The sequence below is a fragment of the Nelumbo nucifera genome, chromosome 8 (assembly GCF_055504915.1).
Source record: "Nelumbo nucifera cultivar China Antique chromosome 8, China Antique-T2T, whole genome shotgun sequence".
Lineage (NCBI taxonomy): Eukaryota > Viridiplantae > Streptophyta > Magnoliopsida > Proteales > Nelumbonaceae > Nelumbo > Nelumbo nucifera.
Window position 1 is genome coordinate 18,384,003 of NC_142656.1, and position 19,694 is coordinate 18,403,696.

Genomic DNA, 19,694 nt, shown 5'->3' on the forward strand with positions numbered 1-19,694 from the left:
AAAACATATCATAAAATTAAAGGAGAAAAGTAGGATAACGTCATCGTTAGTTGCCTATTCCGTCATAGCCGCTACTGCCTTGTTCGAATTAGGCGAATGGAGAAGACAAGGGTTTTCTCCATTCACTAAAATCTAAAAGAAAAAAGGTAAAAAAAACTATGAAACGATCAGAGTAGTAGGATTACGAGGCCTTACATGTGGTCGCCGACGAGTTTCTGGTGGGTTTTCCAACCAAAATTTCAGATATGGGAAAAATAACACAAAGAAGAAAATTGGCATTAGAATACTTCAAAAAACATAGAGACGTTATTTTAGATTGTAGATGAACGTTTGAAACTTTAAGTGACACACTCACTATTCGATTTCAGGTTGTTAAAGTGCTGCTAGCTGCTCTCCAACCTCTTGCCACCACCGCTTTGTTCAAAATGTGCAAATGGAGAAGATAATGGTTTTTCCATTCACAAGGGTAGTTTGGGTATTATGAAAAACTTTTAGGGACTGGACCGCCCAAAACTTTCGAATAAGCATTTATTAAACAAGTGCTTAAAAAAGCAACATTGAACATGCTTATTTTTTAAGTGTTTTTTTTTTTTGAAAATAAACATTTATACCTGACTTATTTGCCAAACATGTATAAGTGCTTATTTTCCACTTAATGTGTGGTCCCATCACTTCTTTTAAGGACTTATAGAAATAAGTACTTAAAAGCAATAAAATCAAACAGGGCATTAATGAAATTAGAATTTTGGGGTACTTTTAAGTAACTTTTTGAATTTTAGAGGTCTTTAAGAATTGATCAAATAGTTTAAGGATATTTCAAATAATTAATTTAAAACTTTTATAAGATGAAATCAGGCGCCCCACAAACACCCCACAGCACCTCCTAACGGGAAAATGTTTCCAATGCCTGCAGAGATGTGCATATGAGGCGCTTGTGGGACACCAATGTTATTACAGACTTTATTAGCAAGGTAGTTTTATTGGAGATTGGCTTCCATAAAGGCAAGCCCATGCCTACACCGTTCCAACAAACTTTTTGAATCGGACATTGAAAATGTCTCCCCATAAAATAAAACAATACTATTATAAGGGCTGTTCGATCAGGCTTTGCCCCGACAGAAACCAAATTCGTTTTATTAGTGATAATTTCAAACATCACCCTAATAGCTACTACTATTTCCATCGAGTTTGGCTTCTATTAGGGCAAGTCCCATTTGGGCAGCTTTTTCTGCCTTGCATTGAGAATATATCTGTACTTGAATGCTTTATTGTATATTCTCAATACAAGGTTAAAAAAGGTTGTTAAAATGGTGTGGGCACAGATTTGCCCGATCTCATTTCCATCGAATTTTTTATCTTTCATGAAATGTACAGCTTGGCGCTAAAAGTAAACTCAAGGTAGCATATCTTAATTACATCAATTGATTGATTTCGAGGCACCGACGGTAGCAGTATAACAAACTCACTTAATACATAAGAAAAGACAACATCCTCCAATTAAGCAAGGATTAGGGCAATTTCACAGGAAATATTTTCAAAATGATTCTAAAATAAATATATAATTATAAAAATACTGAAACTCCTTCACGTGAGTCGAGCGAGTGCTTTATAACCGCTTCTTCCTTGAACTATGCTATTGACCTTTTTAAGCACTTGCGCAGAAGACGCTCCCCAACAAAGAATCACGTATGACGCAACATGCTTTTAAACTTTTCATGTATGGTACCAAAGAGCAGATTTGAGATTTCATGCATTTTAAAGAGATAAAAAAGGACAAAATTAATAAATTACAATTGAGTCAACTGCGGAGAATCCCCGGTTACTGACGTGGCTTGTAATAGCCACGTGGAGGAATATAACCGCTTGTATTAAAACTTGTTCTCTTACGTGCCACCTGTAAAGTTTGCATCAATAGGAGGACGGCACATTAACGGGGACTGGAATGCGCGACACGTGGTAAGAGAGGGTTTCTTGCAAATTTGCAATTCAGGTCAACGGTTTTTGATTTGCCACGTGGCTATCCTTTTGGCCATTCTGGACAATGGGTGACTCACTCACCCCGGCTGATGCTTTCATTTTCTTTATTTTTCTTCTTTTTTTTAATCGAAGATGCTTTCATTTTCCATTAGAATTTTAAAAGGAGACGGGGTTTAGGGTGGGTGCTTCTCCTCATATGTCATATCGTTCTCTCTCGCTGTAGTCAGCTTAGCTTACCATGTACTCCCACTCGCATATATAACAAGAGGGCCCTCTCTCTCTCTCTCTCTCTCTCTCTCTCTGCGAGTCTTTGTGTGTGCGTGTGTGTGAAGGTTTTGGGGTGAGATGGGTTCGGGCAGCAGTCGTTTGGGCTCCCGCCTTTCTCGGTCGCCAGTAAACCGCTGGAAGACGAGAAGGCTCTCCTCGTTGATTTGCGGTGGCTCCTCTTCTCACGCTTCGGCTGAGGTGATGTTGTCAAGAACCCGGAAATGGAAAATAAAGCATGCTTTGTTGGTCCAATTGTTCTTATCGATTTCTTGAGCTATGGAGCTCTTTCAGCTGCTTCGATTTTATTTATGTTGTTTTATAGATAAGATGTGAACCCTAACATCGATTTCTTTATGGCCGGAGATCGATCGATTGATGTGGAAGATTGACAATCTTGTGGGTATAATTTGGGGATTGATTTCTGTTTATTTCATTAGGGTTTAATTAGTCGTTTATTTGAAGTTCAATTAATGGGCAACATTTGGTGGAATTTTATTTGTTTTTAAGAGTTTCAGGGTGAAATGGACGTGATTAGACACATTATATGCATTTTTTTTAGTAGATTCCACGGATTCGGATTAAAAATAATGTTTATTGCGAAACGGGTACAATTGGTCCTGTTATCCTGTAGAGCCTGATTGTTAATCAGGTCTTCATGAACTCTGTCTTTCATTTCTTTAAATTTGGATTGGAATAATTGATTTTGAAGGCTTGAAGTTAAAAATCGTACATGATAAACTTTATCAGTAGAATCTATGTAACTATCAGTGGAGTTAGGAATTCGCTTTGTATTAGCAAAGCTCCCAACTTATTCTGACCTACGCTTGATAGGACTCAACTTTTAACTGTGGAATGGAGGAGTTGAAGCGAGTTTGGTACTGAATATAGGATGCTCCAGGTAGATATAGACAGGCTTGTCCTTGGGTGCTAATTACAGAGTCATATGTTTGGATCCTGGATGGTGTAGTTTTCTGAAGGTGATAATTGCTACATGCAAGCCCTTTTATTTGTTTCAGTGTGGTTGTTAATCTGTTAACCATGCTTGGGCTTTTCAAAATTGTATTAGTAGCATTAGAAAAATCTATTCCTTGTTGATAAGAGTTTGCTGGTAAATAGTGGCCTCTCAGGAGAATTACTTGAGCGTATCTTTTAAACGTTTCTTGTACATCCAAGAAATGTTTGTATATTATTTGGGCATGGACTAATACTTGAAGTTCAAGTAGGAACTGGATCAGTTCATCTTTAAATGTTACTAGTTACAGTGTTATGGCCAGTTGTAGTACAGATTGATATTGAAGTGCTTTACTTTATGCAATGATCATCATTTTTTTACTGGCAGTATTTTACTCTATCTGTGGTTTTCTGATATTAAAATCATTCTGTGCATGCTGATGCCACATGTAATTGAAAGTGAGATTTGACATATGGAGATGTTCCTTAACTGCAGATGGAAGATCATCCGGCTGAATTACTGTCTAGTTCTCAACAAGCTCATGATCTGGTTGCTATTAATGAAATCCAAAACTCAAGGATGGAATCCTCACCAATATTTGATTCAGTGTCCGAGTGTTCCAGCTCCAAGACTGAAGATGGAGCATCATCTGAAAGCAACAATAGTCCTGATGAGAATGCTTGTCTAGAATGCAGGTCAAGAAATGGTGAAAAATGTAAAAATACTAAGTACTACTCAAAGAGTAAGGAATTAGTTCCTTGTCAGGAAAATGCTGATACTGGTCCATTAGATGTGGCTAGTACCTCATTTAAAGGGCAGCAACCTATAGATGCAGTCTCTATAAATCAAGAATCTAGCTTGGATTCGCCTGTTGAGATTAATAATTCTACAAGTGAGAATTGTTCTGATCCAGAGAAGACATGTTCAAGTAGTTCCCCTCATCATGAACATGGTGATTCATTTGCAAATGTTACATCAGCCGTTGAAAATCGTATGGGTGAACCTTTGGGTGTCCAGAATTCTGATGCAGATTCTGCTCCTGTTCTTTCGGATTCACAAGTTACTTTGCGGTCACTAGCAGATGATCCATCTCATGAGGCATCAGTCACAGGTTCAGGATTCGCCATGTCTGATAGGCATCAGGAAAGAATAATCGGAAGTGTACTTCATGTTGATGTGGTGAGTATCTCTTCCAACATCTTATCTAGTAGCTCTGGGGATATTAGTAACCGTGAGGCAAGACGAAACAGTAGAAGATTGTTTTGGGATGCATTTTCCAGACGCAGTTCTAGAAGGCATATTGATTCCCCAACCATAGTTTTCTCAACTGAAGATGCTGACGATCTGGGATCTCCCGACAGATGGCTCCTTGACTTCAGTGGCGATCTTTTTGAAGATGGGTTTGGAGGTGAATCAGGATACCTAGGCAGAAGCCATGGAATTTATGAACGGCGATGGAACTCAGGATCTGAGGTGGTCCTCTCTCTCTCTCTTGTTGTCTTATATACCTTCCATTTTCCTTTTCTGTTTGGAAAATGCAATGGGTGAACAGAACTGTTATTGACATTCATTTGGCCTTTCTGTTCTCCTTTATTTTCATTAAATTTAATGCACATTTAACTTTTTAGATCTGGGAAAGACTTCGTGGTGGCTTTGATGAGAATGGAAGGCGAACAACTTTTTGTGCATCTGGACTACATCCTGATGGTACATGTTCATGTGGAAGTTTCTTAGTGGCTGAAGAGTCTGGTACTCGTGCAAGTATTTCACGAATAGTCATGCTAGCTGAAGCATTATTTGAGGTAGATCCCATTGAATTAAATGATTTGGTCTTTGGTGTGCTTTTTGGCTTTAGTAATTGTTTGATATTCTTTTCTTAATACTTTCATTTCAGAATTTTGTAACTTTCTAAAATGCAAGCATCAATTTCCTTTTATCACATGGAAATGCCATTGTGGTAGTTAATGAGACTTGTAAGCAGTCTGCTCTTAAGTTTCATTGCCTTTTGTGCCTTTGTGGCCGATTTTATCATTGAAGGGTTGATTTTGTTTGTGGCATGGGTTTGTTGGTGAACTGCCTGCTTGTGAGTTTTATGACCTTGGCAGCATGTTTTTTCCCCCCACTAATAGTTGATTAAGTTTGTTGGTATGGGTTTGACAATGATGTTTTGAATGTCTTTTCTAAATCACAAGGATCTGAATAATGTGGTTTGGTGATTAGTAGTATTTATTAGGTGTAATAGGATACGAGTTTGAAACACATCAAAATGGAAGGGGAAAAAGAAGAGTATGGGTTTAAGTCTGGCAGTCCACTTCTACCTGATATTGATATCTGTGATGCAAATTAAGAGAATTCTTGTATTTTATCTAACATAACTGTGATGCAATAAAAAAGGGGAAAAAGTCTTCATGTGGTCACATGATATTGTAACATCTATTTTTTAAGTTCTCTCATTATTTATAGTAAAAGGACAAAAGTCATTAAGAGAAAAAGAGAACACAACCATCTAGATGAAGGGATTTAACGAAGGCAAATAGAAAACTAAGGACCAAAAAAAACTTTGGTTACAACTCATCCCAGTACGATGCCTAAACCCAAAGATATCCATAGAATATCTTCTAAATCTTCTCCTCTCACTTATTTAAAATCTTGATGCACAAGAGCCCAATCAGCAATTATATGTGAGATGTCAGCAACTGGCTTTGCCGTTGATTGGTACTTGTCTTCACAAATTCAATCTATTTCTTTCCTTCCACACAATCCAGCAAACAACAAGAGCTATCAAATGCCAGATGATTTTTGCTTTTTTCCTATCTTAAGTCATAATGAGAAAATTTCTTTTGGCACCAGTAACAAATTTTTTGAACGTCAAAAATGTTGAAATCCCGAATGAAATCTGTCCATTGACAATTGATGAATGAACATCTGACATCTTGTTCTTGAATTTTACACATTTCACATATGCTTGGAAGCTGATAGACTTTTTCAAATGGTCTAGAGTTTAGAATGTTGTCTAGTGCCACTACTTGTGCAAATGCTTCAGTTCTAGGTATAATGGGATTTCCCCATATTCCGTAAGTTTCTGAGTCTGTTTCTTGTCCTCTTATGATGCCTTCATAATAGGACTTCATAGTAAAATTTATGTGAATACACTCCTTCCACCATCTTATGTCATCCTCAGTTGGATCATTGTTTGTTATTTCCAACCTAGAGAGCAACATAATACATTCTTCCTGTTCTCTATCCAACAATGGTCTTGTGAAAGCTGGAAACCAGACCACATATCCTTTCTTCTCAAAATATTAATTGAGTGTGATTTTTGATGCTTAACCTGTACAATCTGGGACATACGTTGCATAACTTTCCTAATCCACAGCACTCATCTTCCCAAAATCTCACCTAATCTACCTACTAAAAACTGTTTATCTTGTAAATCCTGCCTGAAACTTCATAATCCCTTTCCACATGGTAATCCCATGGGAAGCTGAAACCTCCATTGTATTCTATTGAATCTAGCAACCACATACTTGCACACCACCATCCTCCACAATGCATCTCTTTCAACACCAAATATTCGAAGACATTTTCCTATAAGGCTCTATTCATTTCCTTAATCTACCTACTAAAAACTGTTTATCTTGTAAATCCTGCCTGAAACTTCATAATCCCTTTCCACATGGTAATCCCATGGGAAGCTGAAACTTCCATTGTATTCTATTGAATCTAGCAACCACATACTTGCACACCACCATCCTCCATAATGCATCTCTTTCAACACCAAATATTCGAAGACATTTTCCTATAAGGCTCTATTCATTTCCTTAATCCTTATTCGTGAATCACCCACTTTTTGCAATTCTTCCCTCTATCCCAGCCCTCTCATAAAAAGTCATTTTGAAATATCTCAAGCTCACAACCTTTGCCTTGACCTTTAACGGCACTCTTACTAAGAGTATTTCTGCCATTGAAGGAAAGATATCTGCATTTCCATGTCGCTAATCTATTCTCCACCCTATCTATCATTGCTTGCCACATAGAGAAAGCAAATACATTTTCTCCAATGGGAACACCCAGTTACCCAATATGTAAATGGAAAATTTCCTACTTAACACTCCATTGTTCCGGCATGCTAGAAATCCTCCATTTGATCATTCACTCCAATCATTGCACTCTTGTAGAGATCAATATTTTAAAAAGCATGTAGGTGTATTGTGTATGCTTGGAGGCACGAAGCATTCAAAAAATGCCCTGAGGCGTATGCCTCAAACACCTTTGGTATGCCTGTTACACCTCATGCACCTAATCCATGCCTCAAGAAGAGAAAACTCCTCCACCTCCTATTGAGGAGGCTTATGCCTCCTTGAACGCAGGAGAAGACTCTCGCATTTTGAACTACGCTTCACACCTCTGGGTGGTGGGGTGCCTCGTTAGGCCTTTGTGTTTTAAAACTTTGGTAGAGACTAACGTATTTTCTGATTGGTTGTGAAGATTAACCTTCAGCCTCAACATCCTTCCAAAGTTTTTAAGAATTTCCATGCTTCCTTCTCTTAATATTTCTTTCAGTGGTTATGATTCTCCCTAAATTCCTATTGAATAAATGCATTATTTGGTTTAATGGTAACAAAGAATTTGGTGCTTCAAGAAAACAATTCAATTTTCTTTATATGTAGTTGAATTTGCAGTCCAACTCAGTTCTCCACGAGTCCGGATCTGTTCCTCACACTGATCTCACAGCATGTATCAGCCGCACATCAGGAACATCTCTTGTACTTGTATGTTATTATTCATGGGAGATGTTTTCAAATCCCAATACACAGTGGGATGTGGGCCATGTGGCTGTGAGGTCAGTGTGAGGAGCGTTCTGTGAGGAGCAGATCCCAATTCGTTCTCCACACCCTCGTTTATCTTCTGTTTTGGTGGTGGTGGTGGGGGATTGATTTAAAAGCTGATGCTTAGCACAGTGTCAGGTTGAGTTGAGGATCAGCAAGAGTTGCTTAACCTTAGTGCCTGCAGCCAATGACCCAGTAGTTGAGATGGTCACTCAGGAGGTGCAGGTTCAAGCCTACAGAACTGCAGGCTCTCCATGGTATGGTCCAGGGGCCTCACATGCATCCTGCTCTGTTCCCTCTCCTGATTCCCCGTGATGTTTTTTTTTTATTTTTTATTTATTTTTTCCAGCCCAGTATTTCAAAGATTAATATGTTAGGAGGGGTTCTAATGTTTAAACATATAGTAGTTGCACCTTACCCCTAAGGATTTGGTTCTAATACAGAATTGTACAAGCTAATACAGCAATGTTCCTTTGAATTTATTTATTTTGTATGAATAAAAGCTCCCTCCTAAAATATTCCTTAGATTCTGATTGTTTTCATATTTTTGGTCTCTGATGTGATTTGCAGGTTTTGGATGAAATTCACCGCCAACCTGTGCCCCTTTCACTATCAATGGTCTCAGTCCCAGCTCCAGAATCTGTTGTTAATGCACTTCCTCTTAAGAGTCACAAGAAAGCTAACACAGCAGAGACTGGAGCTGATGTGGAACAGTAAGTTTGTTGGTATATTATGATTTTTGAAGTATTATGAGTCCATGGTTCCTTGTAAAAGAGACTACGGGTCCGTTTGGTTTGTAATCTGAACTGGAATTGGAACTGGAATGGAAAAATTGGAATCGGAATGGTCTATTCCCATGGTCTGTTTGGTTCAGACAAGAATTGGAATGGGAAGGAGGGAATGGCCATTCTCTCAAATGGGGGAATGCCATTCCACAGGTGGGAATGGGATTCCGATTCCGCCCAACCAAACAGTTGGAATTGGAATGAGCCATTCTGATTCCGATTCCAGACCCCTATTCCGGTAAACCAAACAGGACCTACAATGTCAGTCTGAGGCAGGTTGACTCCAATATAGTGGGTAACTAATATGCATTTCCTTTTTAGTTAGGCTTGCACTTTTTGGTGGGTGGCATGTTAGTCCAGTGTGTTTCCTGCCAATTTGACTTTGATGCAAACTTGAAGAAAAAATCAACTGCTCTCGTGCATATTAGGCAAGTGTGTTTCCTGCCAATTTGACTTTGGTGCAAACTTGAAGAAAAAGTCAACTGCTCTTGTGCATATTGGGTCAGTCTGCATTAGGCTCTTGAGTCTCTTCGTAATTTGGCTTGATTTTTTGGAGATTTGCTTCTTGGACCATTGTTGCATGGTTACACACTGTGTTACAGATGGCCTGGCTTGTTGTTACTGGACTTCGCTCCTTATCGAGGTTGAGCAAGGGCTGTAAAATTGCCAGTTGTGGGAGAAAAGTGCTTGATGATGATCAAGGCTTTAGGTGCATGGAAAGCATGCTTTGAGATAATCACATGTTGGGATTGTTTAGGCAAATGAGTTGTTGCAGACTTGCAGGGAGCACATTTAGTAGACTAGTTAATTAGCACCTGAAGGGAAATTCTCTTGCGGCAGTAAAGGATGTATATCACTTGAAGTTGCAGGATTTTTATATATTGCCATTTGGGACCAAACCATAAAATGATACAAATGCTAGGAGACCCATCTTTATCTGGCTGAGGACATGTCATCAGACATCAGTAGTTAAATAACTCCATGTGATTACTAATCACAGTCACCATCATGTCGGAAAGGGTAACTTAGCTTTGCATGGGTTAGCTGACATGGTTCTTTTTTTCTTTTTTCCCTTTTTATGAGTTCCGTAATTCTCACCTTACTGTTTTTGCTTACTTCAACCTGTAAATTAATGAAATGTGCTGCAGATGTTATATATGTCTGGCCGAATACGAGGAAGGGGATAAAATAAGAGTCCTTCCCTGCCATCACGAGTACCATATGCCATGCATTGATAAATGGCTCAAAGAGATACACGGGTACCATAACATTACCTTTCCCTGTTTTTGTTCACAATTATTTCGGTGTGTTCTTTGTTTGTTTTTGTGTGGGTCACAGCAAGCTCATTGTTCCTGCCTGCCTGTAACTGGTGTTTAACAGGGTGTGCCCTCTCTGCCGTGGAGATGTTTGTGGGGGTGGGGGTGGGGGTGGGGGTGGCTTGGCGGAGGGCTCTGCTTCAAACCCACAGGTGTCTTCTATTTGAGGCAACTGTATACATATGTACACATCATAGGAGCAGTAGGTCATGTTTACTCTTAAAATGTTGGACGCCATCTCTTCTCAAAAATAATTGAAGTGGCGTCTGTATTATGTAGTTACCCGGCAACTAGATGTTGTAGCATGCTTACCGCTATAATTTCTCAGCCTTGTAAATTTTACAAATCTTGCGTAGAATCTCCTACATTACACTGGCTCATTTTGTATGCCTGGATGCTTCCCTCTCTTTCTTACGTTCAATCCTCCGGGGTAGAGGCGTGGAGGAGCTCTATAATGCATTTATAAGGTAATAATACTGGCATCGTCTACTGACCCACTTGATTTGGATGCATGAGTTGAACCGTGAACAGATGGCCCAAGTGATGTCCACTGTCAGTTTGGTTTCAATTTATTCAAGTACGTTCGATGAGTACCGGGTTGACATGGATGAAGGGACTGGACTTTTGGTCTTTGCTCGGTCTGTGAATCCGCTGTTATTTTCTTTGACAGAAAAATGGCATATCTATGATACCCGAAAGGTATGGTACCTGACAAGTTTTAACCAATCAGAAACACGTAAGAATGAATGACAGTTGATTAGGCCCTGTTTTGGCATCAATTTTAGAAAATTTTCATAATTCATTTTTTTTTTCTGAAAGAAATAAATTCTGAGAATTTTCCAAAATTTAAAAAAACGCGAGGCTGTTTGGCACTACCTTCTCTTCTTCTTTCCTATGGATTTCTGCACTCAAATGAGGAACACACGATACTACTTTGACCACTTATTCGATGGGAAAAGTCGTTGAAATTCCAAGACCATGAATTTGAAAACTTTGCCCATGATGGATTCAAGCAAGGTTCAGAATACCGATACAGCTCGATATACTGGCAGGGCGGACATATTGGACTGTATTGAGGCTTGCTTCCCTATTTTTTTTTAGTTTTTTCAGACCTGTCTCAGAGGTTGGTTTAAGGCTTATTTACCCCCTGAACCAGGTTAAACTTCAAAACACCCCCTATACAGACATATCGGGCCCTATCAAAATTTTGAATCTTGGATTTTAGTTCTCATGCTTAAGTAAAAAGGTAAAATACAAAAACCTCCCCTGAAAATTCTGACAATCATAAAAACCTCCCTTTAGGTTTTACTTTAACAAAAAACCTCTCTTAAGCTTTTGAAAAACTCTACACATACTTCCCTTCCATCACTTATCCAGATGGAAAACTTTCAACCGATGCATTAAATTTTACAAAATATCCATTCTACCCTTTGAATTTTAACTTGAAATAACCCATTTGTTGTCTTCTTTCTTTTTTCAATCTCCTATCGTGAAACTCCATCGAGTTACGGAGAGAGGTAGCATTCAGCCACCATAGACTCTTTCTCCCCTAAAACTTCCTTCGGTCAAGTATAAATAAATTTTCTATACTGAATATAGAGGATGTGAGCTCTATTTTTCCCTTCAGAAAAACCCTTAATCATTGTTTTTGTTAATTTTTCTGTACTGAATATAGAGGATGCGTGCTCTATTATTTTTATCAGAAAAGCCCTTAATCGTTGTTTCGGTTGTATCCATTGGGGGTGGGTGATTAGTAGACTCCAGAAATACTTGCAAATCAACACAACTTATTCAAACCTTGATTCCTCCACGGCTACAAATTTCATCCTTTCTCAAGCTAAAGCCCTAGCACTAGAATATTCGGACCTTGCTTTCAATTATGTTGAACTCACACACTAATGTTGCTCCCATTGAGCTTCAGAAATGGAACCACCTCCCTTTCAATGCCCACCTCGACCAAGTTGATGCTAGAGGATTATAGGATGTGAAATGTGTTGGCATGTAGTAGCTTGAGGCCATCCTCATATTGAAGGATTATGGATTCCATCCGGTGAGGACCATTTACTTACCTTTTATCCCTGATGAGGAAACCAGAGGTCATGATTCTTGCCAAGTGAATTTCTTTTATTAAAGCAGATATGTCAAGTGCATTTCATTCTTTTTCCTCTTCTTTGATTGATATTATTTGAAATATTCAACTGCACTAGTTATCTTTGATTTTTTTAGAAGGTAAAATTTTATGGCACCAATCATCATTATTGATCATCTTGACTGGACCGGGTGAGCAATTCTTCCTCAACCAGAAATGAGTAATGGATTTCTACCAAAAACAAGAAAAGAAGAGAAAAGAAAAAGAAAATACAGACCAGGATATAACGCAAAAATCCACATAGCCATCGGGAAGTTATCCTAAAACATACAAAATAAGGGATTCTAACCATATGAACTTCACTTGGGTTCATTCTATGGCTAATCTCTGATATAATAGTTACAAATCAAAGAACTTCACTTGGGTTCATTCTATGGCTAATCTCTGCCAAGGTCCTTCCGAAAGCTCCTTTGTCGTTGGTGGTGGTGACAGGAAAGTCTCCAAGAAGTCACGCCAATGACACAGTGGCACTAAAGATGTGGATGAAGAGAGATATCATACGAAAAATATTGTTGAGCGCTCACGCTCTAAATCTTGGCCAGAGTTGCGGAGAGATGCCAATGGAAAGGCAAGAGCAGCTTTCAACAGGAAAGTCTTCTTTAGTAACATGTATTTTATTTCAGTACTCAGGGGCATTTGATTTCAGTTCCCATTTTACAAAAGGGTAAACGGGTATTTTGGAAAAAAAAATTATGCATATTTAATGTGTTTTTGTTTCCGTTAACAGAAGGGAGGTTTTTGTTGAATTTTTTAAAAATTCAGGGGAGGATTTTGTCAAAGTGAAGCTACAAGCAAGGTTTTTATGATTGTCAGAAACTTCAGGGGAGGTTTTTGTATTTTGCGCAAAGGAAAAACAAAAAGTCAAAATTGTTAAAGTACTCTTAAGGTTTAGGAAATTGATCAATTCTACTCTTACTATTTACATATTATCTTAAAGTACCTTGAAGTTTTTTTTGGCAATTGTTATCGTCATTAAATCTTGATAGAAATGATGAAATATCAGTTTTACCCTTTTATTAAATCTTGTTTAAAGAAGTATTCCCGATCTATGAAGAGGAGGAACTCCATTACCTACAACGGTTACTGTTGCAAATTCCGACCAATGTGCGACGGTGAAGAACATCTAGATAGACACACAGCAGCAGCAGCTCATGGATGTATGTGGGCATCCATTTTCTCTCTCATTCTTTTGTTTCTTCAGATTTCACACAACTTCTACTTGTTTCATGTATCATGATCTTACGTTGTGCTTGAGATTGAGATTTGTTTCACACCACTTTTATCAGCTTGTGCTTGAAATTTGTTTTTAAGGCTCAGTTTGAAAGCAGTACAAATGCAAATATGTACAGCGCAAATACATACAAAATAATACAAAATAAAAGGTTTTGCACTCTATATATTTGCATTTGTACTCTTTCAAAGGCTCAGTTTGGAAAGAGCACAAATACAAATATGTATAGTACAAAACCTTGAATTTTATATTATTTTATATGTTTTTGCAATGTATATGTTTGTATTCATACTCCTTCCAAACTGAGCTAAGGGCCGTTTGATAACAGCTGAAGTTGTTAAACTATCAAATAATAATAAAATTTTAAAGGATGTAGTGATCTATCCAACTTCCATTTCATCCATTAAGGCTCAATTTGAAAGGAATACAAATGCAAATACGTAAAGTGCAAAATTTTATATTTTGCATTATTTTGTATGTATTTACACAGTACATATTTGCATTTGTACTCTTTCCAAACTCAGCCTATTTACAAAAAGATAATTAAGCTTTTCGGTTTAGCATCCTCAGCTGTTATCAAACGATCCCATTTTGCGTCTGACTGAGTTGTACTTTTACCCGCTGTGGAATTTGCAATTTTTGTCCCATTTGTAGTTGGCATTCATGCAATTCAAAATTTTCTTCCAATAAGTGATGTAAAATTTGCACTACCTCCGTTGATTTGATTCTCTCATATAAAGTTGGGGTTTCACTCCTACCAAAGTAACAACCTTTCTGTTACCTTCGCTTGGGGATTATATCATTTTTACTTTCCATTTAAGCAAAGCAAAAGGAAACTTACTGAGCAAAATGGTGTCATTTTCCTAATAGCTTCAATAGAGATGTGGTGTCAATTCTGGTTTGTATCCCTTTCAACAGTCTACAAGACCACAAGTATATGTATGTTGCTTGCAGTCTCTCGATGTGGATTTGTCATGGAGATTCGAAGAACCAATTGTTTTCTAATTAACTACATGTTCAGTTGGTGTTAAGGGTGTCAATGGACCGGTTTTGGATGGGACCCCCTCCTGTTAAAATCAATTTGGACGGATTGGACGAACCAACAAGATATATTGGATTGGACCAATTTGATTCAAAATATTTATTAGATTGGATTGGACCTGGTCTGTCCATAATAAATTTATATTGAATTGAGTTGGATTAAGCCAATATCTTATCCATTGATAAAGATAAGAATATAGGTGCCAATGGACCAAGGTTGGGTTGAAACCAATCTAAACCAAAACGAATTCGAACAGATTGAATGGTCCAGACATTCAATTGGACCGGTCCAAAATATTCATTGGATTGGATTGGACCTGGTCCATTTATAATGAACTCACATTGGACTGGATCGGATTGGACCAAATCCAATTCAATTGACACCCCTAGTTGGTTGTGTCATGGCTCTGATCCACCCAATCCCACCTTTTCTGGTGAATTAGATCTGAAGCAAGCACTGCGATAGCTATGGATGTTGAATTACACGGTGGTCTCCTAGGTTTATTTTCCTGCCCATCTTTCAGTTCTTTTTATTTTCACCCAAGGTTTTAAAAGAGTAAAGGTGGAGACAAGGCAGTTGGGTGCTAAAGAAAAGAAGTGAGGTGTAAGCCTCAAAGTATAAATATAATTTTTATTATTTTTTAAGTATATAAATACAATGTGTGTGTATAAACACAATTTATTTCATTTTATAGCCAACTTATATATTTTCTTTTTATTATATACATATTCTTTTTATTATGAGATTTAGTTGAGCGCTAAAGAAGCGAGGTGTAAGCCTCAAAGTATAAATATGATTTTTTATTTTTAAGTATATAAATATAATGTGTGTATACACACACAATTTATTTCATTTCATAGCCAACTTATATATTTTCTTTTTATTATATACATATTCTTTTTAATATGAGATTTATGTTTTTTAAAATTTTATTTTCTATTTTGTTTTACGTTCATAGCTTTGTTTATCTAAATTAGTTAGTATTACATACATACTAAAACTATTTGTAATATTTTATGCATTAAGGGTACAATTTATTTATTTTTATAGCAATTTTTATGTTTATATTCTTTTTTTTTGTGTTAAAATTGATCATATATTTTATGGTGCAATACTTTACCTAAATAAAATTAATCATATGTTTTAATTTCCTTATATATTTTTTCTTTCATAGTTAATTTATATTATTTATTTTTTATTAAATCATGTTCTTTTAAATTTGATACCTTTCTTTAAATTTTATTTTACATTTATAACCCTTTTTTCTAAATAAATATAGCTTTACCTAATTTACAGATATTTTAAAACTTTATTAATGTGATACCTAATTTTGTATATATATGTAATAATTACATTTATTTTGTATATGTATATATTTATCTTTTATTAAATATATTATTTTCTTTCTTTCTTTTCAGTTCAGTTCAGCCACTTTGTAACTATAAACATCCCATAGAAAAGGTCTAAAATAGGGTAGAATTCTTCCCAACTTGATTAAGCATTTTAAATAAGTGCCTTTTGTGAGGGTTTTTATGTAGTGGCTTCTAGTTTTGCAATGTCGGCCCCACATAGAATGCTTCGAACCTATGTTTGGTGAAGAACCCAAAAAGCTGAATACATTTTAATTGAGCTATTAAATCCAAGTTTTGGCAAAGCTAGCTTTAGTGCTTGTTTGGGAGGGCTTTCTCATAGTAGCTTTTGGTGTTGCAACGTATACCCCACTTGGAAAGCCGTGAAGATATATTTGGTGAAACCCCGTAAAGCCAAAAAGCATTGTGGTTGAGTTGAGAAATCACCTTTTCGGTGAAGTTAGTTTTGATAGCTTCTTTGAAACCACTTAGTCAATATAGCTTAATCAATGTCACTGTTTTAAAAACCGGGCCAGACCAAACAGTTGAACTGTTCAACCCAAGAATGGGTCATGGCTCAGGGTCTGGTTTTAGACTAAAAAAAGATTGAATTAGTCAAAGAACCGCTGAGCTGAGTGGTTGAACTGCAGCGGTTGTGGGTCCAGTGAAGCTATTTGAAGTGGCGACATCTCCTTCCAATGGTGGATTAATGGGGAGAGAAGTAGATTGTATCTTCAAGACCTCAATAATGGTGGAGCAATTGCTTTCCAAGACAACCTTAAGCGAATGTCTGGTATCGTGGATGTTTTTCTGAAAAATGTTGCCACATCGGATTCATGTAGGCGATTCCACTTTTCACCGCCTATATGACTGTTTGGTTCAGGTGATTTTTGAAAAAACGGTAAAAAACAGGCATGCATCGTAAAGTATATCCCTCCTGTTGCATGAAATGCATTGGCAAACCGTTGTCCCCAACGGTTTATATGATGTGGTGCTTACGTGTATCCATCATATGGAATAATGTGTGTACATACATGAAAAACGGTGACGGAAACCACCTTATCAAACAACGCTAATATTGCTTATTGCCTACGTGGCAGAAACACTATCAAACATATAAATATATTTATTTGTGAAAAACGGGTTTAACAAACATGGACATTTTTTTTTGAAAATCGGTCCAAAAAAGCCCACACTTTCAAACACCATCTAAAGATACATCTCCATCGCAAGCCTTGGAAGCATCATAATCTTCTGCAATATCTTTTCGTGATTCGTGAAGAGGCAGAGAGATTCTATCACCTTTTTCATCACCAAGCTCTTGGCATTGGTTTTGCCTTTTCCGTGGAATTTTCACCCTATCTTGTTGGTATTATGACAACAGTGAGAGGGAATTTTCAATCAATTGGATTGGATTACCATTCTCTCCTTAGAGGTGTAAATCGGGCTGCGCCTCCTGTGGCTTGATACAATCTGGCATGAACAGTGAGAGGGAATTTTCAATAAATTGGATTGGATTATCATTATCTCCTTAGAGGTGTAAATCGGGCTGTGCCTCCCGTGGCTTGATACAGTCTGGCATGAACTTCGACCGGTCTGGCACGGCTCGGCATGATGGTCCGTGGGCTGTGCCAAGCCCGATACGATCATGCGAGCCATGCTAGGTTTGGGGTTTTAGGTCTATGGGCCGGCACGACACAACATGACTGAGTGGGCTGTGCCACTCACGGGCACAACCCATATATATATATTATATATAATTATATAATAATATATAGTATATAATATATTAATAAAAATAAATATATTTTTTTTAATTTTATTATACTAATTTATTCAATTATTGTATATATAAGCAATTGTATACACAAAATTCATATAAAATTAAAATTTTAAGCTTTTGTCATTTTTTTTAAATAAATAGCTTTAGCCCGGCTAGGCCCAAGGCTCGTCCCGTGGCACGGCACAACATGGGCCCGCACGGGCCTGGGCCGTGAGCTGTGTTGGGCTGACCCCAAAATTTTCACCAAGGATGGCGGCACGACCCGTAACGACTTGCGGGCCAACACGACACGACCCACACTTTGCACGGGCCACCCGCACTCCAGTCCCCCTTTGTAATTTTATTATGTATAAATATTTTATTCTATGTTTTTTAAGAATTTATAAATATTTTTATGTTTTGTATTTTATTTATGATTTTATAAATCAAACATTAGACTTAGACAGTTAAACTGTTGACCTAAGACTAGTGGACAAAGCAGTTTCATTTTCAGGTCAGTTTTTTAAATTTTGATCCATGTAAAAGCCCTTAAGCTGGTTCTTAGTAGCTTCTTCAACACAGCTCAAAGCCTCAAACAAAGCTGACGCCCTCCCAAATGGGCACTGAGAGGCTATTCATCTCCGGTCATCTCTTTAAGAGACATGGAGAAATTTAGGTGGTGCTTGATAAGACTTTTTAGATGTTTAATGTATGAAAAACATGCTTTTCAGATGCATGACATGCTTGTATTTAGGTTTTAACATAATCTTTGGTAAAAAAAAGGGGGTTGAAATGGTAAGACATGGCCTAATCGCTTAACATGGTTAGACATATTTCAGGGCCTAACCAAAGTCCTAAGTGCCGTTATCCCTATAACTTTTCAAAACCATCCATGTTGCTCCTTCTTTTAGACCCAATTCAACCTCTAATTCGAGTTCTTTTTTCTTGAACTATAAAATAAAACAATGTCTTCCACCATTATTGTCTGTATCACATCTTCTCTAACAAACACTATGGGCATTGATGGTGTTGGTGGTGCTCTATAATGTTTGGAGATTGAAGAAGAAAATAATAAGGATAAGAGGGAAAAGGGGGGGGGGGGGGAGATGGAAGTTAATGCTGTTGGTTTGGTGTCATGGCCGGGGAAGAAGAAGAAGGAGGAGGAGGAGGAGGAGGAGGTGGGCGTTGGTGGTTCTGTGATCTCTGTTTGCTACCGGAGGATAAAACTGTTAGGTAGCTTGGGCAATTAGGTTTGCGTTTGGACCATAGGGTGAAGGAGAAATAGAAGAATGGTTTCTAGAGTGTTTGATAAGGCTCAGTAGTTTGGAAAGAGTATAATTGCAAATATGTACAGTGTAAATACATACAAAATAATATAAAATATAAGGCTTTGCACTCTACATATTTGCATTTGCACTCCTTCCAAACTCAGTCGCAGTGTGTGTGTGGAGGATGAGGATTAACTACTCAAAACTCTTTGAACTTGCCCATTAGTTCTCATGTATTGATATTGGATTGGTGAAAATACCTATTAAGTAAATATAGGGGATGTTAGGAACCGTGGCCGTTTTTCAGAAAAAACGATGCCACGTCGGATCCATATAGGCGTTTCAACAAACGCCCATATATCTCATTGTTTGGTTCAGCCGATTATTAAAAAATCGGGACCCCACTGATGCATGAAATGCCAGCGGTTGACTGATGTGCATCCTATGTGGTGCTTACCTGTTAGCACATACATGAAAAACGGTGATGAAAATCACCTTACCAAACAGCATAGTATTGCTCACTGCCTATGTGGCAAAAGTGTTTTTTTGTAGAAAACAAGTCATGAAAGCATGAGTGTTTTTTCTTAAAAATTGGTCCCAAAGCACTCACACACAAACTTATGGAAGAACTGTAATGATAAAAATACACCCCTATTATTATTGAAAGAGCCCAAAATTATTTTCTAGAAATTTGGTCATGTACATGGACATTAATCCGTGATTTAACAAAGATAAAACTTGTATTCCAATTAGATGGATAAATCCGG

At 37.5% G+C, this 19,694-nt stretch overlaps 1 protein-coding gene across 3 annotated transcripts; it reads left to right on the forward strand.

The window, feature by feature from the left end:
• Nucleotides 1-2,176: 2,176 nt before the first annotated feature.
• Nucleotides 2,177-10,506, forward strand: LOC104588534 (uncharacterized). Of its 3 annotated transcripts, none has more exons than XM_010246495.3 (6): nt 2,177-2,442; nt 3,692-4,669; nt 4,825-4,998; nt 8,596-8,738; nt 9,959-10,069; nt 10,191-10,506. In XM_010246495.3, exons 1-6 carry the CDS (start codon nt 2,323-2,325, stop codon nt 10,291-10,293), a joined length of 1,629 nt encoding a protein of 542 aa, XP_010244797.2. In that variant the 5' UTR covers nt 2,177-2,322; the 3' UTR covers nt 10,294-10,506. The 3 variants fall into 3 exon arrangements, with proteins under 3 accessions (XP_010244797.2, XP_088749821.1, XP_088749822.1); XM_088893695.1 differs by lacking the exon at nt 2,177-2,442 and adding an exon at nt 2,459-2,640; XM_088893696.1 differs by lacking the exon at nt 2,177-2,442 and adding an exon at nt 2,703-3,221.
• The last annotated feature ends 9,188 nt before the right edge of the window (nt 10,507-19,694 follow it).

Bases quoted from the DNA above. Each gene is read 5' to 3' on its own strand.
- LOC104588534 (XM_010246495.3), top strand. From the start codon at position 2,323: ATGGGTTCGGGCAGCAGTCGTTTGGGCTCCCGCCTTTCTCGGTCGCCA. The intron at 8,739-9,958 runs GTAAGTTTGTTG...AATGTGCTGCAG, and splicing joins ACTGGAGCTGATGTGGAACA to ATGTTATATATGTCTGGCCG. The intron at 10,070-10,190 runs GTACCATAACAT...GGTGTTTAACAG, and splicing joins TGGCTCAAAGAGATACACGG to GGTGTGCCCTCTCTGCCGTG.